Source organism: Chelmon rostratus, chromosome 1, assembly GCF_017976325.1.
Source record: "Chelmon rostratus isolate fCheRos1 chromosome 1, fCheRos1.pri, whole genome shotgun sequence".
Classification (NCBI taxonomy): Eukaryota; Metazoa; Chordata; class Actinopteri; order Chaetodontiformes; family Chaetodontidae; genus Chelmon; species Chelmon rostratus.
The window spans coordinates 2,200,034-2,225,279 of NC_055658.1; the positions used below are offsets into that span (position 1 = coordinate 2,200,034).

Here is a 25,246-nt window from a genome sequence, read left to right on the forward strand (position 1 = left end):
TGCCACCACAGGCTCAGAGGGGAATAGCACCAGCTTATCATAACAAAATATTGGAATATGAACGAGTTTCGCCGCAGATTATGTGTTAAATAGAGGTTACGCACGGGTGCCCCAATTACTCGCATTATACGGATATACGCGCCGCTCTTCTGGGGCTAATTTCTTCAAAACGACTCCAAATGCCACCAAAGTTGTCTGGGTGTCTAAATGGTCGTATTTAATGCTACAAATAAAGTCCAGGTTGTAAAAAACGAAAGTTATCCTTTAAATCACAATGACCTTTTCCATTTGCTCGATACCAGGCGCTGCTCATCCCGGGCATCTGAGCTTGTGATGCGTCCCCATGGACAGATACACGTTGTTCAGATGTTCTCCTCTGAAAAAAACGAGACATCTGTCTTTCATGGTCTCATTTAGCTCTATGATACCTCTGCCCCTCAGCTTCAAGGACAGCTGAGCAGTCAGGAGCCAAGTGAACATAAGGCACACACGCTATTACCGTAGCAACAAAAGGCCCCCACTTTTAATAGCTGAATAAAAACATGCTAATGAGCTCATTCCTTTATTTAGAAAAGGTTCTATTTGAAACAAAAAAGTCAGAGAATGTCTATGCACATGGCTGTCAGAAAGCTTCCTATAGATCAGCCATGTCCAAACTATTCCATAAAGGGCCGTGTGGCTGCAGGTTTTCGTTCCAACCAAGGAGGAGCACACCAGGCCAACCAATCAACATCAAGGGATCCCTTAGTTATCAGCTGAAAAGTGAGATCAGCTGATTAAATGAGTCCAGCCTGGTGCGCTCCTCCTTGGTTGGAACGAAAACCTTCAGCCACACGGCCCTTTATGGAATAGTTTGGACATGCCTGCTATAGATAGTCCTGCCTCTCATGAAGCACATTCATGATGCCCAGAAACGAGCCATTTTAAAAACCTTTTTCACCACCATCAGTTCTGACCAACACAGAACGAAGCTGAATGTATGACTCAGGGCTTTAACTTACTTTGCTCCCTGTTCTGGTAAATTGACGGAGCACTTGTTGAGGTGCCATGACATGAAAAAAGAAGGCTTTCTGCAGGTAACTATGCTAATGAGCAAACACCTTAATCATAAATCAGACTGTTGAAGTTAGATAAGAAAACCTTTAAGAGATATTTAGAGTTAAATTATGATATTTTTGGCTTATTAAATATTAATATGAAATATCATGAAACAGCTTATTTTTGATTGTGTGTTTGAAGAAGAATGCAATTGATCCCTTATTGATTGACACTCAGTTCTGCCTGTCAGTCATTTCAGCCATTTAATTTTCTTGTGGAAAGTCAACCAGAGATTTTTTAGCTCAGTAAATGTTGTTTCAGTCATTATGAACAAACTATACCCCTGTCCATCCTTTATGAGTGTGTGTGTCTGCAACTCCCCACTTAACTTCAGGTGGCTAAATGGAATGTGTTTGCCTGGATCATCATATATACAATTTACTTTAATTTTACATTTCCATAGAAATATCTATTTTGTTTTTATATAACCACATTGTAACAGCTTACTTCCCTGTAATAAGCTGTCAGTTCAGCTAAATAAGCTGAATAGAAGACATGATTGTCAACATGAACACTGAAGTCTGTCCGGCGCTGTCCCTTTAAGCAGTCAGGATGTCTCTGATTGGACTGATGAGGGAGTGTGTTCAGCCTCTGCTGCTGGAGTGTGTGATGCTCCAGCGGGGTTTCAAGCTCAGCAGGTAGCTCCAGTGCAGACACCCGGGTCCAGTCAGGCTGAGCAGCATGCAGGGTCTGACCCCCTCACACTGACTTCATGAACACAGTGAAGCGCGCCCACTCAGAGCAGCATGAGTACAGTATCTGAGCCTTTGGTTGGCAGCAGCAGGTCTCTGTCTGCAGCCAAGAGGCACAAAAGTATCAGGAAGAACTCCAGGAGGATTTATTCAGCCTACCAGGACCACCAGCAGGGGTGAGTGTGCCTGCGCCCATCCTGCTTTTATCTGGACTGCTGGGAAGCCTTTCTGCTTTTCCTTGTCTCTTGCCTCACACTTTATATGGCTGAGCCTTAAAAGACATCCTGTATGTTATACAATCAGTCATTTACTAAATATAATCACGAGAGAAAACTTTCCTGTGTGTAGAGTTGTGATTTACTGCCATCCAGGGACATCCTGACCTGTTGGTCCTCTTTGTAATCACAAGTGGTTATTTAGGAGTTTGACAGATATATTGATCAGTTTTTAACTAAATGTAATGTAAAGATGTAAACACCACTAAACTGTACCTGCAGGAATACAGTTCACAACACACCATAATCAGTCCATCACTCCACATTTTCATTGCTGTGCCATCAACCAGTTGGTTTGATTTTGATGATAGTTTGGTGATAGTGGAGGTCATATGTTATCAGAGTTAACCCAGTTAACACACTGTATTTCATTCTTAAAGGCCAGAAACACAGTGTGGTTTATAACATAATTCAATACTTTTTAGATGCTGCACAGGATCTATCATACACCCAGGATTCATAAGATGAAGTTGATGACATTATGTTTCTGCCAGTTTGTTATTACTACGCCCCAATGATGAAACAAACCACTAGCATTAGCCAAAATCTGAAATACCGATTGATCACATATTTTGCTCATAACTCAGCTGAGCAGATATGTGCCTTTGACCAATCCTAAATGAAGTCACTTGAGACGTCCTGTGCTATCTCATAAACATTCCCACCAAGCTTCATTCAAATCCGATGACGGGGGGAAACTCAGATGTCATTTGGACCATAAAAGTCCACCACAATGGTTTTTCAGTCATTTTGAATTTTCTGAAAAACAGAAATATCAATACAGTTTCTCAACACTCAAACTGGTATACACCACCAGGGGACTGAGATAAACATTTCTATGGCTGCCATCAGCCAAAAACCTTTGCAAGAAGCAGTGCTTAGCACTGAAGCTCTTAGCAGAGCTTGAGTGTGCAACTACTGAAAGGGTCCAGGCTTTGTGATGATGAAACAAGTGTGTGATTGGTCTTGCTCCTTCTTTGAAGAGAATTAAACTAGCTGAATTAACTTTGCTGTCATCTGTGTAGGCTGGAATCTACTCGTTGCTGCTCACAGCTTTAATTGTTGCCCATTGAGTTGCTTCCTTCTGTTGAATGTCGAAGGTCTAGAACCTGGAATTGCTGCTATATTTTTGTTGGTTTTATCAGAAAGTTAAAAAAAGCTGTTTTTTGCACATGTTTTGGTCCTTTCAGATTCTAATCTTTGGAAATCCATTGTTAATCTTTCATCCACGTGCACAAGACAGTTGGAATTCACTTGATATTGATATATATGATATTTGCAGTGTTCAGACAGGTTTATCTCATATCACTGTGTCAGTGTTGTTCAGACAACATCATAATTAATGTTGCTCCAGGACCGTCACTGCAACTGACCAAAACGTGACGACACACAGGGAGCAGGTCAGGATGGATTAACATTCACGAGAGATTCTGCGTTCCCTGTGTTCACATGGTTCCTCTATTAATCATCATGAACTATTTAGTTAATGTACAAGTGAGGAGATAAAAGGCAAAGTTGAGTGACAGAAAGTCTTCCAGTGTTCATCAGTGTTCCACCTCTTCTTTATCATTGTAATTGTAATATTGTTTATCATTTTATAACAATGTATCTCAGATTTCTTGCTCCAGCATAAAACACAAAGGTGGATTTGATTATTTCCATGTTGATCTTTGAGAAGGGACTGTATTAATACTATTACTCGGAGAGGGTTGCATTTCATTTCCACCTTTCTTGTGAGATTTCCTGTAAAAGCGTTACATCATAATGGCAGCTTTTGTGTGCTCATGAGTCATAAAGGTGCATTTTGCTGAGGATGAGGGATAGTGCAGGGGATAAAAGTTTCTGTGTCAGGTCTTTAATTCCCTCATTAAAATTCATCAGCCAAGAATTTAAAGATTCCTTTTAGACATTTTAGACAGACGAAACTTTTTGACTGCAGGGGGACTTTAAGCTTTTGGTTTTCCTTCAGACGCTTCATCAGGAGCAAGTGGAGGTGTGAGAAACTACAGCTAAGAATATTAGGTGTGCCTCTTGATTGCTCAGAGGCATCAATTAGACTGAAAGCAGCACCACAATACAATTAAATTCATATGAAGTCAGCCTGAAATATTCAGTTCAGCATTACATGTGCACAGCTAATCTACCCAAGTGAAAAAATGATATACTAGTGTATTCAAAATATATTTAAATATTGCAAAGTATGTCTCCACTACATTTATATAAAAAGATTGACAGCATACTTTTAATAAATATACAACAATAAAATATATTTTTTAGAAAAATTTAAGTTCAATTTTTAAAGTGGACTTTTAACATAATTGCTGTCAAATATTTTGCTAGTGTATTTTTAGTGTGTTAAAACACTACTTACATAACAGTGCATTTGAAAAAAACTTCAAAAGAATATGAATTTTATGTTGTCATGACATACTAAAAAGTATATTTTTACTCTCTAATCTGTTTATATCTATTTTCCATTCAGTGCAGCACAGTGACAAAAGCATGTCCTCACTAGGCCGACCTCATATTATTGCACAGACGATGCTAGTTAGTGTCACATTTTAAAGCTTGTTTTATTCTCGTCTTAAGATCAAACACTTAGAATGCTGAATCATGCTGTCAATGACAGTCGAAAAATAGGAAGTGAGCAATATTTTCAAAGGATCAGTCAATTAGAGGAGCCAAAAGACAGTCAGTCATTGAATGAAACAGATAATACTGAATGCATAATATATCAGAGGACGTATATGTTCAGTACGTCCTGTTCCTCCTTAGTTTTAGTACACTTAAAGCGTTTTGAAAATGCTTAAGAAGTACATTACTATCCCAGTGTAGATGTATTTGTATCTATTAATGTTAGATTTAATGTAAACTCAATGTACAACTTGCATTACATTATGAATGTATTTCAGTTGTACTGTAAGACGAATTGCACAAGCAAATATAAAGTAATTAGTATATTTGCAGTTTATTAAGTATACTGAAAATAGTCCCAATCTAGCACAGCCAAGTGTACGTAATGTGTTCTTGAGTTGGACTTTTGTACCACTAAAATATTATTTAAGTGTCATAAGTACAAAATTAGTTTATTCCAATTGTAGATGCAAGTACACTTTAGCATGCTCAGTATACTAATATTGGGTATATTTTAGTGTATTTTTCATTTTTCTCACTGGGGTAAATAACTACTAACTGGTTAAATCAAATATGAACCCATATCAGTGTTTTGATGCACACAGGTTCTTCAGTCTATGTGTGGTATGACGTGCATTTCAGCAGTAAGCTGAGCTGTGAAGTAACACACTTAAAGCTTCATCAGAATCCAAATCAGCGGGGCTAAAAACAAGCTCGCCTGCAGCCCGCTGTAGTGAGGGCTTCCAGTGAGAGCACGCTGGATTTTAACCATTTACAGACAGAGGTTTGTCCCCTCAGAGCATCAAACACTGCTTCTGTGACTCAAGTCTCATGTTAGTGGTTTGATGATGAGAGCCGAACATCTGATCTCTACAACATCATCTGATAATTAACTCAGATTGATTAATAACTAATTCAGATTTCTATTTAACTTTTGGGATGAATGAAACCATCAGTAACAATAGGAGCCTAACAGTGTTTCATTTAGCTTTCATAGCTTGCGTTGTTATAAAGTGACACAGAGACACAAGACACAAGAGTCGGCCCCCCTCTGCACCCAAATTATCTTCCCACAGTCCCAGTATTTTTTCGTTTCTTTACAACGTAAAAGACAGAGCTATTTTTCATTGTGCTCCTGTGTCCTATCCTGCAGCTCCTCAGATGATGAAGATAAAGAGGATGAGCGGGTGGACAGCAACGACCCAGAGGAGATGTTCCAGAACATCCAGTATCAGAAGGAGATCATTGCCAACATTCGGACCAGACCCTGGCCAATGAGACGCAAGCTTAAAGTCCTAAAGTAGCCCACTGTTTGTTTGTTCCCTCTAGATCTGTGGAGTGGTAGTGTGCTCCCTCCCTCCTCTTCTGCGTTTAACACACACAAACCAACACACACACACACACTATATTTGTATTCTTGAGAGAGGCTACTTTTCTTAATGAAAGTGCTCTGAAAATGAAAATGCCACTGAATTTAAAGCAAGTGTGCCAAAACCTCAGCAGTGCACCCTGCAAACCCTCAGGAGGTATGCAGTGCTATTATCATTTCACCACTAGTGTTGGATGAGTGGGCCTCTAACAGCAGAGACCAGGATTTGTGTGCACAAGAGTCCCACATGAGGTTCAGTGACTAAGGCACTTTGGGTAGAGAATATAGGTCATTTTGATTCATCTTTGAAAACACAAACAGAAAACACTTAAAATCACCTTTTTTAAATTAAACCAAGACATTTTTACCAAACTTGAGCAAGAGCTTTGCTTGCCTAAACATTACTATATGAAATGTTCTTCAGGCCTTAGTTGCCACAAGTGGATATTGAAGAAAGCAACTGAAATATGCTGTCAGTGAATGTTTTGCAGACACATTCATTAAACATTTGTCCTGGATTATGTTTCTCTCAAAACGTATTTGATGGTAGTTATTAGTGGTGCCTGATTGTGACTTTGGGCTTCGTTATAAAGCGTCCGCAGCTGCATCCCAATTCTTATTCCTACTTGTCACACTGGACTTGATCATGGATTAGGCAGAAGACATACATACAACCATACATATAAATGTATGGTTGTATGTATGATACTTTTGTGTGAGATAGGTTGAGTCAATGTTGTGCAGCAGGATCTGAACTGAGTTTTTCTTTTTTAAGGTACGCTTTGATTTTTTGCGGTGCATAGTCATTTTCCAACCATTTACCACAAACACCTCTGTGGAAAATGGCTCAACACATGTGAAATGTAAGCTAACATTCTGCCAGGTGTCCAAATGCCACATGAGCCTTGTGGAAGTCCACATTTGAAAAGAAGCTTATCCCTCGTGATCAGACACATAACTGTGAAGGCTGTGTTCTAACATTTGACTAAATGTAATTAGGCTAGTAGATAGAGAACAGGCTGAGCAACAGAGAACCAGAGGAGATAGAGAGCCTCTGAGATGTGCTGAGTATGTGCCGTGGATAACAGGTTTTATATGGGCAGTTTGTTATTACTGCAGAGGTTTTATTACCATCATCAGGGAAGGGATGCAAGCCTGCGTTTTTACACCCTCTCTAATCTCAGGCTGAATGTCTGCGATTACTCCCCCCGCAATAACAGCTCATATTTCACATCACAAATCAGAGATTTTCCAACAAAGTTTAGTTTGAGTTGTTATTGTAATTTTGACTGGAGTCTTAGCCGTCATGACATGATGAAACGATTCCAAAATTGACCAGGTCTTTTCCTCTGGCGACTAGATAATATTGAGCATGTCTAATGCATGGCTTAGAGCCGTCAGAATTCTTTCCAGTGCTGTGACAGGATGAGCGGGCTTCACTATTTTATGGGCTGTAAATCTTGACTTGAGACAGTTTATTTTAATGTGACCAGTCTGCTGTGATTGGTTTTAGAAGACTCTGAGTTTATTACTGATGTGCACCATAATTACAAAAAGGTTCAGGCCATAGATTTCAGTATAACGTTTGTAAAGCATTAAAGAGTAAATATTCAGGAATACACAAATCGTTCACTTATTCAGTTTGTTTTTTGTTTTCTCTGAAAATTTGAGAAAACATTTGATGACAGAACAAGTCCAATGTGAGTGAACATTCTTAATCTGCTTCAGCTTGTGTATATTTGTTTCCTAGGCAGGCCAGAGAGATCGTTCTGAGGTATGAGGGCCGACTGACCAGAACCAGAGGATACCAGACAGCAGGAGCTGATGTATGTATACCCCAACGTCAATATGCAGTAACACTGATCGCAGCTTTAAATGCAGCTTTATAGAGAATGAAGAACAGTTTGAAATATAGCTTCGAATTTCAGGTTCAAGCCATTTTGTTCTCAACAGAAGGAAGCAACTCAATGGGCCGAAATTAAAACTGTAAGGAACAACAGGCTTCATGTTTCTCATTTCATGTTTCGAGCTCATTCCAGCTGACATGGCATGAGACAGAATATAATAAATATAGCCAAAATTTGCTGTGTATGTTCTGGAGATATCGCGAGATGGCTCCAGTAAGTTTGGTCAGGACTGCTTGAGTTATGTGGAAATATGTGATAGGTCAAGCCAACTTGCACCAACCAATATGGCACTTCAGACTGTGACCTCAGAACATGTACAACTAAACTGGTGAAATTCTGTCTGCTGGATTTTGAGATACATGTTTTTGGTGTTTGTAGTGCCTCCTATAGGTCAGGCTTAAAATGCTTTGATAGGCCGGTCATGGTCTGAAGATATTTTCCCAGTGCCATGTTTGTCATGTGCCATGTGTTTCCATTTGTTTTCCTTGCTCATCTATAACTGAAATAAGTATCACATTCTTCTGATGCTGTAAATCCACTTTGGTGCTGATGCCATCAAAATCCTACAAGTCCAATCCATCATGGATGTTTGCTTGTAGAGCACACTGGGCTGGACTTTTTTGTTTCATTTCACATAAATAGGACTTACTGTGTGAGGGGTGTGGCCTTTACAACATTTTTACAGCGCCACCATCTGGCCGATTGAGGGACAGAGGGACAGAGGGTTTATTTACAACGTTGCATTGATGGATCAGGACAGTGCCACAAAGAAGTGAAATTAAAAACAATAAAGATGGCTCTGCTCTGGCTGACCTGACATCCTCTGTCCTCGAGTGTGTCTCTGTGGGCAGCTCCAGTGAAATATGTGCTCTGTACTGTAGAGTCACAGCTCCATTTATTCTAACTGTGTGCTGAGAGAAGCTTCTTTGTGTTATTTCACTGCACTGCAGTAATGATCAGAGCCAAAATAATAAAACATCTTGCTTTTGCTTTGTTGTTTATTTTTGCAAAGCTTTTCTCCTGCTGTGGACTGAACACACACACTGTATGTTGCCATGTCTGCTTTATCTGTCTCTCTGTATTATATGCACACATAGACAGAGAGGAAGACAGGCTATGCATAGAGAGCTATGCAGCCGTAGCACAGCAGCATGAGTGGATTTATAGCCTGTTATAGCTCAGTTTAATTAAAATGTTCAGGCTGCTCAGGCACCATTAGAATAAATTGACTTTTATTGAGCAGTCTGATTCTGAGTTATTAATTCTACAGTTTGGCCCCCAGTTAATTGAAAATCAGAATTTGAGGACCTTATCTTGATTAATAATCATCATGTCAGTTCTCATTTCATTTTTCATCACAAGATGTGAAAATGTTCACAGAGTCACGATGCTTCAGTTCTCATGTGTGTGCTCCAGAATTACATCCTGAGCAATGCAACGACACAAGACTTACAGTTTGTAAGCAATGTAATAACTTAAAGTTCAGCCATTCACCTGAGACAGCTGATGTGATTTTCTTGAAACCGATGCCTCATATTTACCTGACAGGCACTTCTCATGGACATGGTGATGACAGGTCTGTTGCAAAGGCAAAGGCAGAAGTAGCATTTATTGCTCTGCTCTGCAAAAACCAGCAGTCAGTGTTGGTTCCTTTTGATCATGACCATGAGCTTTTTAACCACTTTTCTATCATTTTTGTGGCTACAGTTAAAGCAAGCTTTACCACAGAGGTGATGGATCAGAACACTGACTGAAAAATATTGGAAACCCAAATTGTTGGAGGATGCCAATTTGTCAAAATATTATAATTAATCGTTAATCGTTTTTATAATAAATGCATTTCAGGAGGCACTGGCAAAGGGTCCTGCTGATAGGATCACCAGATCAGAACACTCATAGGTGTCATTTGGGGGACTATTGTAAAAGACACAGATCATCATGTTGGCCTGACAGAGGTTACAGTGAGTCCAGAGTTCCTCAGTCCTCTTTAAACCCCACCTTCTCCTCCTGTAGCTGCTGAAGAAACTTTCCCGTGTGCTCTACAATGTTGTGGTTGTTTTCATTCCCTGGGAAGTGAGGATCAAGAAAATCGAAAGTGAGTCGTCTTCTTTCTCTACAGAAATAATTAAAGCAATGCTTTGGCTGTGTCATGCCCAAAATATTGATATCTGTCACATCCAGGGATGCCGTACCTCTATATTACTGTTTGTGCATGGAGCGTACGCAGCATGTCAGTCAGTCTCACTAAGATGTTTCCTCTGTCCTGCTGAGGTCACTTTGGCTCCGGAGTGGCGTCCTACTTCATTTTCCTCCGCTGGCTGTTTGGGATCAACATTGTCTTGACCATAATGACTGGAGCCTTCATCGTCCTGCCAGAGGTCAGCAAGTCTCTGACACTGTATGATACACAAACAGTCATGTACAATACTGCATATCATATGTGAATAATGCTTGATTAGTTGGCGTAACAGTGATTTATCATATTGTGGTTGGTGACAGCGCTTAAGAATCCCCTTTATTTTCTTTCTGATTTGATTCTGCATGAACATCAGTACAACAACAATAATTTGAGGTACGTCTCTATTCATGATGACTAACAGGTGCAAAGCATAAAGAGTTAAAAATAGTAAACCATAATATATAATTGGAAACATACATCTGTATCAGGAATAAAATAAATAAAATAGAAATGTGGGGTTAGAAAAAGAACTTTGCCTTCTTAAAAAAGATTTGGTGTCATATGTGACAAACTGCTTTGAATCATTGCTCAATTTTTTGGTCACTCAAGTGCTAAAACAAACAACTTCACAACGTTTGATCACAACCGATTTCTTTCTGGCCGAGTTCAGTTAGAGTAATAAATAAAACACTTGCTTCCTTATTGATTTTGTTTTAACTGACTTCTTCACCTCTGTCAATGTGGTTCGTTCGTAAGTACAGATCAGAGGATCCTTTGTGATCGAGTTTGTAGCTGTTGACTCTCCAGCAGCTTCAGCTGCCGATTAAAGCACAAACTATACATGAGAGCAAAGCACAGAGGACAGAAATGCTGCTGGATTTATGTTTGTCACTGACATGCAGCTACAAGCAATTTCCCCAGACATGATTTATCCGATCGTTCCCAGGGCCTCATCTTATTCCTTCATTTATTTCTTCCCCATCGCTCTCCCTCCATCGTGGGTTAGGACTAACCCACCGCTGTCTCCTCTCATACATCCCATCTGTAGCTCACCTCTGCTTCCTGAGTCAAACATCATGGATGTTCTGTCAGACACGATGTCTGTGCCTGTAAGATTGTAAATAGGATGGAATAGAGGGTCACCTCAGTTATTCCTCCCTTTTTATTTCTAAAAATTGCCTTTTTTAGGGTAACGCTATAGATTCACTTGTTGTAGCACCACAGGCATGCCACACAGAAGATATTTCTATCACACTTTTTTTTCAGGCTGGTTATGTGTCTATATGAGGCATAAACTATCAAACATTGTTTTATTTATATTTATCTATCATATTGCACACAGTGCAACATTTAGAACATTTGAACTAAAGACAGTTGATTTTTTTACTCTGATTAGTGGGTATGTTGATGGCAGCTCAGTGAATTTGCATCTAGTGTTAAATTCTGGATTAACTATGACACATGCAACCGTTACCGTAACCATGAGCAAACCATTCTGTCTTCATCATCAAAAATGATGGAGGCTATCACATCATTTTACCTGCTGTTGTTTCCCTGCTTCTCTGGTGAAGTAAAAATTGCTATTATCATGTAATACTGTGGGGCCCCGTGAGTTTTAGTTAAATGTATAAAGTGTAATGTCAACAGGTGGAGCAGTAATGCAGGCCGCCAGATGCAGTTAGTTTAGAGGTGTTAGTAGGTGCATTTTTGAATTTTAGACAGAGCCAAGCTAGCTGTTTCCCCTTGCCTTCAGTCTCAGTGCTAAGCTATGCTAACCACATCCTGACTCCAGCTCTGTATTTAACACAGCAGCATGAGATTGACACCAATCCTCTCATTTTTACTATTAGAAAGAAAGCACAATGTTGAGCGATTCCTTTCATTAGCATATGGCCGAAAACCCAACAATCTGCTACCATCAATAATTACAATGACCTCCAAAGGTTTTTTGCTCCACTCTTGCCTGTTTTAATTTTTCAAGAAAGCCTTGTTTTCCAACACTTATTCAATAACATAATGTGTTTCACAAGATCCAAAGTTTAAATGAAAGTATGAGGTACTCTCTCTATGTGTTTCTCTGCCTGTGTATGCCATACACTCTTAATATATCGTTATTATTATGCATTGGATTGTGCTTGTGTGTACTAGCTGCTGGCTGGAGCTCCGTTTGGAACAACGAGGAGTAAAACTATCCCCAAGGAACATCTGGCTTCAGCCCAGGACCTAGACACCATCTGGTCTCTTGGGGTAAGCCTGTCTTCCCATTTTAATGCTCTGTCAATAACACATTACCAATAGATAGAATGGACCATTACTCAAACATTACTTTACCTGACCTCCAATCCAAGGCACTGTCACTCAGTTACTCGGCCTCTTCTGCCTAAACAAAATTCTGATTGTGTGTTTTAGGTTGTTGAGGAGATTCAAACTGTCTGCCTTTTTTTCTTTTCCTTTAATGAACAGCTACTTTTAAACTCACTGCTGAAGAACAGCAGGTGCCAAACATCACACCAACATCAGGAACTGTTCGGTCGTATCTAAGTGAAACCGTAAGGAACATTTCCATGAAAGTTACCCACGTCTGAATGACAAGAAGCCATCCCTTCAACAGACAGATGAAGCCAGCACTGTTACATATTCAGTGTCTCAAAAGGGCTTTTTGTATGTAATCCCAGATATCCATAGAAATTCACAGTCATCTGCCCATCACATATTAATATTTCACAAGACAGTGCTGTTGGAGGAAAGTCAGGGAGTCACCACAAACACAAACAAACCTCTGCATAGCACACACTCGGCAAATGAATGGCGTTCAGGTCTGTAGTTGTTGCAACACCTTGCTGTGAACCGAGTATGATAAGATCCATCCAACAGACGAAGCATTCATGATGATCTCTGATGATTCTCTACTTGCTTTGCTGTTTATGTGTTAGCTGTGTTAGACAGCATAGCTGTTATACTCCCTGTAGTTGATTTCCTTGTCATGTAATTACGTGCTGCACCTCCTTGAGTTTGTTGTGAACATGTGTTGTGTGTGTGTGTGTGTGTGTGTGTGTGTGTGTGTGTGTGTGCTTGATCTCCACAGGGCTACCTGCAGTACTCTGTGTTATTCTATGGTTATTATGGCAGGGTGAGGAAAATTGGCAGTGCAGGGTACCGGTTGCCTCTCGCCTACTTCCTGGTTGGGATGGCTGTCTTTGCCTACAGTTTCATCATTCTGTTAAGAAAGTAATCATTCCACTATTTACAACTCATACTGATGTGAGATAAGTTGATGATATAATGATGTGATGTAATGCCTGAGGATAACCTGAGCAGGTTTTCTGATCAGGTCTGTTTTCGATAGATGACTACTTCATGTAGTGTGTTATGTCACCAAACACCTGTTGGTCCTTGAAAGGTGATGTTTTGCGGACAGAAGCTGAATGAGCCATTCCCATAAATAATGTCACAGTAACCTACTCATTAGAATCGATGCTTCTGATTTTTGTGCCGGCTATAAATGTAAATACATCCTGATGGTGCCAGGGGAAAGGAATCATTCATTCTCAAATTACATACATTACATGACTAAGATCTCTATTCTAAAAAAGGTTGCTATGGTAATATATTGAACGATTGATACCATGCTTTGAATAACACTGCTGCAGAATGGCCAAGAACTCTCGTCTGAGCCTGGCCAGTGCCTCTGATGAGAACTTCACGTTCTGCTGGAGGGTTTTCTGTGCCTGGGATTACCTGATAGGAAACCCAGAGGCTGCAGAGAGCAAAGGAGCTGCCATCGTCAACAACATCAGGGTGAAAGACACACACACACACACACACACACACACACACACACACACACACACACACACACAAACACAGGACATCTCTTTTCCTCTTGTGTTTTTGTATTAATTCACCTCTAATATAAATCTAAAATTGTGACTTCGGTTTACTCTCAATCACACTGATGTTTTTTCTGAACAGGAAGCCATTGTCGAGGAGCAGGAGAAGAAGAAGGATACCAGTCTGTAGGAGTCTTTTTTTTAAGTTCATGTTTCCTGTGCATGCTCTTGATGTGCCTACTGTTCCTTCTGTTAGGCCAGTCAATCTGATTTGCATCACCCAGCATGTGAAATATCTGCAGTTTGTGTGCAGTGACGCGCACTAATCCTGACATAAATTATAAAAACTGACAGTAAATCCCAAAAAGGACATGACTGGATGGACAGAAGATGTGTCCTGTGTCTCCCCCCACTTCTCAGCTGTCATTGGTTCACTGTCATCCTCCACTCTGTCACACAGACTGAAACAGCTTCTCACCCCCACAAGCAAGCACCAAGTTCATAGTGGGGAGCGATGAAACCTTCCCCCCAAGAGAGAGTAGATTTTGAGGCTGCAGGTGGATGCTAGGGTGGAGGTGGGGATGGGTGCTGGCTATGTAGCAGCAAATGGCAAAATATTTTTCAAGTGAGTGCTGTTGCAGCAGGCCTGGCAGTGGAGGAGTGGGCAGAGCTCTGACAGCTCAAACAAAGGGTGTGTTGGGTTTATGTTGCAGTGAGAGGAGTGTGTCATGTGAGCGTAGCAGCACGCAACAGTCGGCTGCCACAACTAGGAATTACTGTGAATTTCCAGAATTTTTGACGGTGAAACCAACGCTCTCCGACTGATCAATGCCTTTCTTTGAATCTGTATGTGTCCACAGGGCAGTTCTGATCAGTCTGCGGATCTTAGCCAACATCCTGGTGCTGCTGTCTCTGGCCGGCAGCATCTACATCATCTACTTTGTGGTGGACCGTTCTCAGAAGCTGGAGCAGGAGAAGCCGGAGCTGACGCTGTGGGAGAAGAATGAGGTAGTAGAGCACAGCAGACATCACCATCATCATTAGCTTGATTAGATTATCGAACATATAATACAGTTCCAAGCAGGCGATCAAAGTGGAGACCTGAGACTGATCCAGTGGAAGACGACTGTTGAATGTCAGCTTCAATCAGTCCGCGACAGCTGATCATGTCATTCCCTTCAGAGAGGATCATGTTTCATCAGGCTAATGAAATTCAGCCTGACAAATTTGTTATCTGTTTAAACCAAAATCAATTTAATAGAATTTTAAAAGTTGTGAGTTTGAGTGCTGAGATGAAGTGTTTGTCCATGTTACCATAGTGAGGACTTAGCCTGATGAACACATTTCATCTAATTGATCAAACAGTGAAGACTTTTGCGTGTTTGCCGATAAAGGCGAGATAGAGGATGATGTTTTCTCAGGAGGAGGGACTTTGGAGCACACCCTCCATGTCAGTGGTGTCATGTCCTTCCTCTCTCCAGGTGAGTGTGGTGGTTTCTCTCATCACCATGATTGCTCCGTCTGCCTTTGAGCTGGTGGCTCAGCTCGAGATGTACCACCCGCGAACCTCGCTACGATTCCAGCTGGCCAGGTACCCATCACTCCGACAGCTGCTGGCTAATGCAGCGCTAATTACACACTATATAATACATTTTTCTTACTGCATACTGACATGTGTTATGTATTTACAGAGTGCTTGTTTTATACCTGGGGAATCTCTACAGCCTCATTATTGCCCTCCTTGATAAGGTCAACAGTATGAGCTCTGCAGTGAGTATAGATGCTGTAGAAAAATGGAAGCATGTGTTTGGGTTTTGATAACCTGGTTCTTATTCTGATCACAGTTACAATAAACTCATCTACAATGAACAGGAAAACCATGTTACACTGTATGGTTGAATGTGCTGTCATTATATCTTATTTCATTTTATCTTCAGTTATGATTTTTTTTCTGAGAGTGAGATGAGAAGAAGGTATCAAGCTTGTGTGTGTGTGTGTTTTGGAGCTCTTGAAAATGAGCAATCTGTTGAACCGTTCCTTTCACGTTACAAAGTAGCTATTGAATAATTAGTTGCCCGTATGAGAGAAGTATAGCACACAGCTGGCGACAGACAATACTATATTTGTCATCCAGGTCCCAGTGAATCCAGGTAATTGGTCTGACTCCAGCTCCTTCCTGGCCACCATCTCTCAGCCTGAGGCAGACAGCCTCTCCACCTTGGTTTCTGAGATCTCTGCCTCTGAGCATCGCAACAGCACCAGGGCGACCATCGCCACGGTGCTGGACGTTACGAACGGTGGCAGGAGCAGCTCGGGGAGCTTCTCCAACCAGACAGCTCTGTTTGAGAAGAACACCCGCTCCCAGCAGGACCAGTGCTGGGAGACCTACGTCGGACAGGTTCTCTCTTCTGTACTACTTCTTGCTATACACTTAATATTCACATGGCCTGTTTCTTGCAGGTTTGTAAGTAGATGATGTAGATTTTGGGGGTTGTTCCTGTAGCTGTATTTGATTGTTCAGACTGAGATAACATTTATAGAATTCAAATGTGCACCACATTAAGGACCATATCTGAAATGTGTGTACATGTTTGCATATTTCCATGATGTACCCAGGAGATGCTGAAGCTGTCCATCATTGACATGATCTTCACGGTGGCCAGCATCTTGCTCATTGACTTCATCAGAGGTTTGGTGGTTCGCTACCTGAGTGACTGCTGCTGCTGGGATTTAGAAAGCAAGTTTGTAAGTTGCACATAAGATGAGTTTTGTGTTTTTATGCTCTAAAAGCAGTTGATATGAGCAGTTTGTTCGCTGCCAACCAATAGTCCATCACATACTCCCATTCTTGTTTTTTTACTTTGGTTTTTATAAGCAAACAACACATACCATGTTAATTAGTGAGCCTTAAAGGTCAGGTAGGAAGACTTTGTTACCTTTGGACAGAGCCAAGCATGACATGTGTGCTTTTTAAAAAATGGTTAACCTCTCAATCAGCCTACTCTGAGTTTATGTGCACTGGGAAGTATACATTTCCATATTACGCTTGTGTAAGATGCATATTATACCATGAATGGATTCCAATCGTGTGGTGTCACAAAATCAGAAATCTGGTTGTATGTCCATGTGTTGAACTAATATTTAAGGCAGCATGGGGCAGATGAAGGTTGACATATCTCTCTAGCATCAGTGTCTGCACATGCATAATTCTGCACAGAGAATCCAAGTGAAGTAACAATAAAAGTAAAGTGAGTAGGTAAAAGGCATTTTTAAGGGTTTGGTGGTGGAGGGAGTAAATAGAATAAATGTTGGCAGAGATTATTGACAGAAAACGTGGGGAGATCGTAAAAACATTGTCATAAGACTCCTGTTTGACCATTTAATATCAATGCATTATTTAAAAACCTTATAGTTGAAAATCTGAAAGAGGACAAACATGAACAACACCACAATGATGCCTTTTCTGTCTTTTCGCAGCCTGAATATGGAGAATTCAAAATAGCAGAGAATGTTTTGCACCTGATTTATAACCAAGGAATGATCTGGTAAGATATCTTTCTGAGTCCACTCTATCGCCTTGGCTTTGCCGCTGTGTTTGTAATCGAGGATCTAATTCAGAGTTAATAGTCTGGCCTGACCAGAATGCGTGACCATGTTTAAAGGACTGTGACCCTCTATAATATCTCCATTACACCTCTGTGGCTTGCTTGACTGTATTTCCTCAACTCATTTCAGAAATGTCGCCTTGCAGCAATGAACATAATGAAGTGAAACCCTGAGCCGGTGGATATAATGTCTTTTATATGGGCTGTGACCCCACTGGCTGTGTGTGTGTGTGTGTGTGTGTGTGTGTGTGTGTGTGTGTGTGTGTGTGTGTGCGCTATGCTCTTTCTTTCCTCCAGGATGGGAGCATTTTTCTCTCCCTGTCTTCCTGCCTTCAACGTGTTGAAGCTGATTGGTCTGATGTATTTGAGGAGCTGGGCTGTCCTCACCTGTAATGTTCCCCATCAGCAGGTGTTTCGAGCATCCAGGTCTGACACACACACACACACACACACAGGCATGTCTGTGGTTCTATGTGGGTTTTGATAATATATTATTCTTATAGCACACATACTGAGACAACTATTAGTCTGACCTCTGAAGATAGATACAAAGACACACACTGCCAGTAGAAACAGTGGATTATGTTTATGGACACCTTTCCTACAGCTTTTAAAACTGATCTAAACTATTGCTTAAAAAAGACAATTAAGATTGGTCTAATCTCTTACTACAGACCACTCTCCAACCTGCTAAGTAAGATTAAGATTTCAGAGAAAAGTTATTTTTAAACAGCTGAATGACAACAAGTGTGTTTGAAAAGTCTGGTATTAGGGCCCAGCACAGTATGGAAACAGCTCTAGTCACAGTTGTGAATGGCCTTACTCGCTATTATCTCAACCAGGTGTAAGTCTGGAGGGTCATGTGTTTGGTCGCGTGTGTGTGTGTTTAAATGTCCGCAACCTAATATTTTTTTGCACATTTATGACTGTATGTTCAAGGACCTCTCGTGGTTTCAGTGAATCAATTTTTTGGAAAAAAAAAACATTATTGACTGCCGTGCTTCATACCGCTGTTAGATACTGCTGACTCCTCTTAACTGGCCGGTAGGGGCCTAATGTGATTAACTGCTTCAGCTTGGAGTCTTGTTTCTGCTATGTGCTGGTCATGTTAATGTTTGTGGATCCTTTTGTTGGCATTTTCACTTCGAAATTATTTTTACATCGCTGGTGTTTGAGAACCTGCATATTGTTCATTATGCATTCCTACTCTCATGCATACATACTGGACCCTGAGCCTGGCCTGCACTCTCTGTTCTCCACCCACGTGCCCCCAGCCAGACTTAAACTCCCTGGGAACACAATGCGGCCCTCAGATGTGCCAGATTGCAAACAGAAGATGACACAGCAGGGGTCATCACATATAATACACTATCTTTCTGTTCATGGGACACATATTACACACAAGGAGAACACAGCTATCTGAGGATGAACTTACAGACGTGGAAGAGTGATTTCATGTATTATTAGGGCTGCTATGGCTGTGTCCTGCATGCCTCGGGGCATTATTTCTAGATGAGTTCACCAGATAAAAAAATGTGTATGTGTATTTAATCTAAATTCAAAGGTAATTTTTATTAACAGCATCAGTACTCTGCTCTTATTATGGATCATCAGCAATGGTTTTCTAGCTATTCTTCTCACCCCTTTTCATTTTGCAGGTCTGGAGTAATGGTGACAAATCAGTGTGTAGTCCTACAGTACAGTATATGTATCTTCCTATACATTACACACATACACAGGCCTAAAGCGCTCAGCCCACTCTGATTTATGTAACGACACTGTCATTGCCTCTTTCAGTCCTTATCAGTCACTCCCAGATGTGCTGGAAAATCCAAGCAGCCACACACACACACACACACACACACACACACACACACACGCACACACACACACACACGCACACACACACACACGCACACACACAGAAAGAAGAGAAGATTTCATATGAGCCTTTAGATGCAGTTGTGCTTGAGGAGAGAGAGATTGATACTGACATGTTGCTGATAGTAAAGAAGGCATGTTATGCCCCCTACTCATAGTTATGGAGTGCTGAGACACTTGAATGTGTGTAACACTGACAGTATTTCTGTGGCTGATGAATTTTGTTTTAGCATCATAGCAGTAGTCCAGTGGTTGTTGGCCTTGAACAAGAAATGCAGTAAATAGTCCAGAGTTTGAAAATATGTGATAATTCTGTGTGGGTTCAGTGACCACTTCCACATTTTACACAGTCATTTGCCCCATTAAAGATAAATATAATAAATCAATATATAAATACAATATAAATACCAATAAGTGCAATCTTGGGTTTGAGTTTTGGTATCATTGCTGAATTGGCCAATGGCATAAAATCACAGATTTTTTATTTAATCAGAAGACAATGAAAAGGTTTTGGAATGGTAGGTCAGTGCACTGTGGAGTCTCCATCCTTGCTTCAGCTGCTGTAGTCATGACAGCGCTGTCAGGAGACGTTGTGATCACACTCACGGGCTGTTAAAGGAAACAGCAGTGGAGTCGTTTCTCTTGTGCTGCATTGCTTGGATGTTGTACGGTCATCTTAAGCATTCTGTACCAGAGCTTAGAGGTGTACACTTCCAGTTGAAACATCTGCATTTGAGTTTAAAAATGGCTGGTTTGTGCCTGTTCCAATGGTGATTATTAGCTGTAACACACCTCAAAAGAGTTTCTTTTAATTGTAAACTGCATATGAACTTCATAATTTAGTGCTAGTTAATTCATTATGTGTTGCTCATGCAGGTCTAACCTTTTGCACAGAACCTGAGTCTGTGCTATTTTATTTGCAGGAACAGTGTCTTTAGAAACTATTTGCCAGGGTTCTTTTCTTCTTTTTAAACTCACTCTTATTCAATCTTTGTTGTTAAGATTTACACCTATTTCACTAAAGCGTTTCAATAGATCTAAATGGGACTGGATAGTGTGAATACATTTGAAACTTATGTCCTCATGCACACATGTCCTCGTGGTTTCAGACATGTTTTTAGCCTTACGTCACTGTACATGATGGTACCAGACTACAGGTCGTAGGACAATTTAGACAAAACTAGTGAAAGCAAAATTGCTGCATGTTCTTATAAACAGCAGAAGAAGATGCATCTGAAGAAGATGAATGGAACAAGATGGGTTTTACAGCTTTTCCTTCTGAAATCAAGTTTTTCCACGTAGACTTGAATTTCTGTAGCATTTTTTCTGAACTGCTCAGCAGATTAAATGTCTGAAAACAACAGGAATGTGGAAGTTGTTCATTTTAATACACACACATTGTCTTTGCTTTGTATTTTCAGATCAAACAATTTCTACTTGGCGATGCTGCTTTTCATGCTGTTTCTTTGTATGCTGCCCACCATCTTTGCAATAGTGAGATACAGACCATCACAGCACTGTGGACCATTCAGGTAAACACACAGTGCCAAAAGATGTCAATGTGCAATGTATTTTATTTCTTACTGTGACAATGGAAGACAGGTAGGCCCTTATGAGCAGCCACAGTGAGCAGAAATACACGCCCATTTCACAGCTTGTTGACATTATTTAAAACCTCTGGAGGGCAGGTGTGGTCAGCCCACCAAATATAAAGCCATGTGAAAAATGAACACACTCAAATCACACATCAAAAGAAGATTTACTTAGCTCAGTTTAGCACAGAGGCTCTAGCATGTGAAACTACAAGCATTGCTCAATCAAAAATGAATTTTTAAGCCACTTTTACTCTTTGTATCAAATAGAAAGTCCTGTCCTACTGGGGTTGCCAGATTGAAGAACTATCCTAGCTGAACTAACTGCACATTTGTATTTTGTCAGTAATCTGTATACTGGGTTGTTCCCAGGTTGTGTCTTCCACGTTGATCCTTGTTGATGAGAGCAGCAAACAGCTCTTTGAAAGGGAGCTGTACTTTGGACCACAGTTTGGACAGGGCCTTTCTCACTTCGGTCATAATGTACCTGTCATTAGCTGATGCTGTCTCTGAGCTTGGATGTGAGCAGAGCTGCCGCCTTCTCCCTTAGGTGTGGTTGCGTTGGTATTGTTTCTAAATGTTGACGTAAATGATAGTACTTAAATGTGTATTTCAGTGGCCAAGAGAAGATTTATGACATAATCTCTGAGACAGTGGCCAGTGACTTCCCACTGTGGTTCAGTAAAGTGATGAGTTACGTCACCAGCCCTGTCGTAGTGCTGCCAGCACTGCTGCTACTGTTGTAAGTCTGCACACACACACACGCACACGCTCAGGCACATGTCTACATATCAACAAGCCATCATGACTTTTGCCCCTGTGTGTTTCAGCATGCTGATATACTATCTCCAGGCCATTGCCAGATCCCTCAAATTCACCAACAACCAGTTGAGAATGCAGCTCCAGACTGTGAGTTTCTGATGATTCATTATCATACTGGATAAACCAATATTCATTAAAAACATATATCATTTGTAGGACTCAAAATATGTGTCTGTACACACAAAATGACACAGATAGTCATTACCAATACTGGATACTGTTTCAACAACATAATACAGCCGTGGCTGAGGAGGATGAGCGGTCATCGACTTATCAGAAGGTTGGTGGCCTTAGCAGTCTTCATGTTGAAGCATCCATGATACTGAACCCCAAATTGCTCCCAATGCGGTGTCATTGGTGTGCGAGTGTGCGTGTGAATGGTTACCAGTGAACGAATGTGTTTGTGAACGGGTGAATACTGGTGTTTTGAGTGGTGGTTAAGGCTAGAATTGCCCTAGATTCCATTTATTATTGAATACATGCTCTGACACAATATAAAACATAAAAACACACTACAAAATTATAACATACAAACACCCAATTGAACTGATATGTAAATAGCTGTACATAACGTGTAAATGACAAAGTTCACCGCCCTAAAAACACTAATACACGAATAGAAACCATACTGGCATACATGCAGCAGCAAAGAAGAAATGTCAAAGCTGCTCATAGATAGCTTAACACTGGCAGCATTAACATGTAAATAAACTAAATATTTAAATGCTATACAACAAAATATCTTACATGACACTTAAATGTACTATCATAATTAAATGTAAATCTAATTTACACACACAGAGGTTGAAAAGGGTGAGGTAGCTTAAGCTAAACATAATCTCCTAATTATGACCTAGCTGTGTCCTATGATTAAAATAATCAATAAACACAATAGCCAAAAGTAAAAAAGGAGAATAATAATAATATTCTTCCACATGACCACTAGGCAGAGGAAAATACTGAAAATAGATGCCAAGTTCTTACAGAGCATGACAACATTTGCATTTTGCAAAGAAAATGCCCAACATTTGGACTGAGTGGACATTTTACATTTAAAAATAAATGATGGACGTGATGGATCTAATCATAGCTGTTTTAAAATAGATCTAAATAGGATTACAAACACTAATCAGCAACAATGTTGATAACCAAATATCCATATTTAACATTTTTTAAGCAAAAAATGTAGAAAACAATTATCTAAAAGAACCCATAGATGCAGTCAAAAATAGAATATTACAGACAATGATATCCAGTGGTCTGACCAAATTTTCCTTTAATCTCTTCAGGAGCGGACTGAGGACAAGAAGAAAGTCTTCCAGATGGCAGCAGGTATCTGGTGTTTTTTCAGGTCTCCTGTGCGCTCCATCATTGCTCGTAGTGTTGTGACACTCACCCAGTGACATTTAACCCAACCTTAGCGAGACTGCAGGCTCCAGAGGCTGCACCGGACAAAAAACAAGATCAGGAGGAGAGTGACATCACAAGCCAGGAGGCCTCCATCCACACTCCATCTCCCCGACGGAATGGCAGCGTCACAAACTTTCATTCTCCTGTTCGTCACGGAAACAGCATCCGCACCATCACCCAATCAGCGTCGAGGGCAGACCTGAACAGAGGAAGTGTGGCTGGATCTGTCAGAAGTCCAACAGTGACCATACGGCCCAAACACAGGCTGGAGCACATACCTAATAGGTCTCACACACACTGATACATTGCTTCAGGCAATCAGGTTGACTTTAGACAACAGGTGACCTCTTACATGCACTATATCCACAGTGCAATTTGATTATGACTATGAATGTATTGTACAATTGACAGTGAACAGTGAAGATAAAGCCAACGGGAATGTCTAATATAACAACATTTTTCCATTTCCATTTCAATTTTTAGACCATCCTTCGAGTGTCATACTACATTTTTGAATGCATATTCAATTGAATTAGATTCAACTTTATTTCAGACTATTAGGTTCAATATCAGTATTAAAAAAACAAAACAAAAAAAAACCCATTAAACATTGCAGCTCACTAGTCTACAGTGATTACCTTGTGTCTCTTTGTGTGGGCTCAGTAAAGGCCATTATATTTACCTTTTTTTAAGCAGTTAATCAACACATACATTTATACATTCAATTCCTCAACATGGCATGAAAGGTAGGGACACGACTCGTCACAAACATATGGCTTGCACTTGTGCAGACATTTCAAATCGAGTCATGCTTTTGAACAGCATCATGCAATGACAACATACCAACAATAATTACATGATGATAATATGAGATGATTCTTATGTGTTGTCATGTCTCTTAACAGGCCCCCACCATTTCTTGGTGGTCCTAGTGGTACCTGCAGATCCAAGTCCTACCACCAAATGGCGTACAATCCTCCAGCTTGCTGCTCTGACAACATCCACTCTGACCCCCTGTGCAGGAAGACCATACGCTCCATACACCCTGTTGAGGCAGCCGGGATCATCACTGCACAGGGCTATGGAGGACGACGCGGTCACACCACCCGGTATGTGATCGTTAATGAGCATGAGCCCAGGAAGAAGCTACTGCGCTCAGCTACACGGATCCCACGCCATTACCTCATGAAGGAGTCTGCAGAGATCCTGGAGCTGTACCCACGCAACATCAAACGCTACACACCCCGCACCACTCACCATCAACCGCATCCTCACCGCTCCCACCCTTCACAGCAGCATCTCAGTGAAGAGGAAGAGGAGGAGGAAGAGGGAAAAGGCAGGAGAAGGATGTCATTAGGGAAGGCTCATCGGCCCCGTTCCCTTTCAGACCTCCACCAGCCAGCACACTTCTACATCGGTGACCGTGTAGAGAGCCACACGTCCATGGCCACGGACAGCTGCACTGCACAAGGAAGATATGGAGCACAAAAAGAAGATGAAGAAGAGGATGGTGAAGGAGACATGGACTGGGGGGATTTAGAGTCACATTCCCGGTTCAAGGCCAATGTGAGAGGAGCGCACCCTCTTCTTGTGCGAACCAGGCGTCACATCCATTCCCCTGGAAGACACCATCAGTCCCCGGCCAGGAGCAGGCACACGGAGACTTATGTGAAGCCGAGGATGAGACCAAAGCTGGAGACGCCTCTGACCGAGTCAGACTCAGCCTCTCTGGCCTCCAGCAGCGACCAGCAGAACAGCAGCACTGACCAGTACATTCAAGTCATCAACAACAAAGAGCGCTGTCTCAAGTCTGATACCAGCCAAGGAAAGCTGGCCAAAAAAATTTCTAAAACCAGCTTTGATCTACATTTTGCAGAGTCAAATGACCTGGTCTCCTCCAATGTATGACATCTTTACTAAAATGGTGTATTCTGTTGAAATGTTTCTCAAAA

General features: G+C 41.0%; 1 protein-coding gene across 1 annotated transcript; it reads left to right on the forward strand.

The window, feature by feature from the left end:
- The first annotated feature begins 1,844 nt into the window (after nt 1–1,844).
- Nucleotides 1,845–25,202, forward strand: LOC121609320 (transmembrane channel-like protein 3). Its single transcript, XM_041940915.1, has 22 exons — nt 1,845–1,966; nt 5,853–5,999; nt 7,819–7,894; nt 9,989–10,070; nt 10,247–10,353; nt 12,303–12,401; nt 13,240–13,382; nt 13,805–13,952; nt 14,127–14,170; nt 14,845–14,992; nt 15,466–15,575; nt 15,676–15,754; nt 16,119–16,382; nt 16,601–16,729; nt 17,462–17,529; nt 17,887–18,015; nt 20,892–21,002; nt 21,679–21,804; nt 21,893–21,971; nt 23,174–23,216; nt 23,306–23,579; nt 24,200–25,202. Exons 1-22 carry the CDS (start codon nt 1,845–1,847, stop codon nt 25,200–25,202), a joined length of 3,531 nt encoding a protein of 1,176 aa, XP_041796849.1.
- Nucleotides 25,203–25,246: the final 44 nt, after the last annotated feature.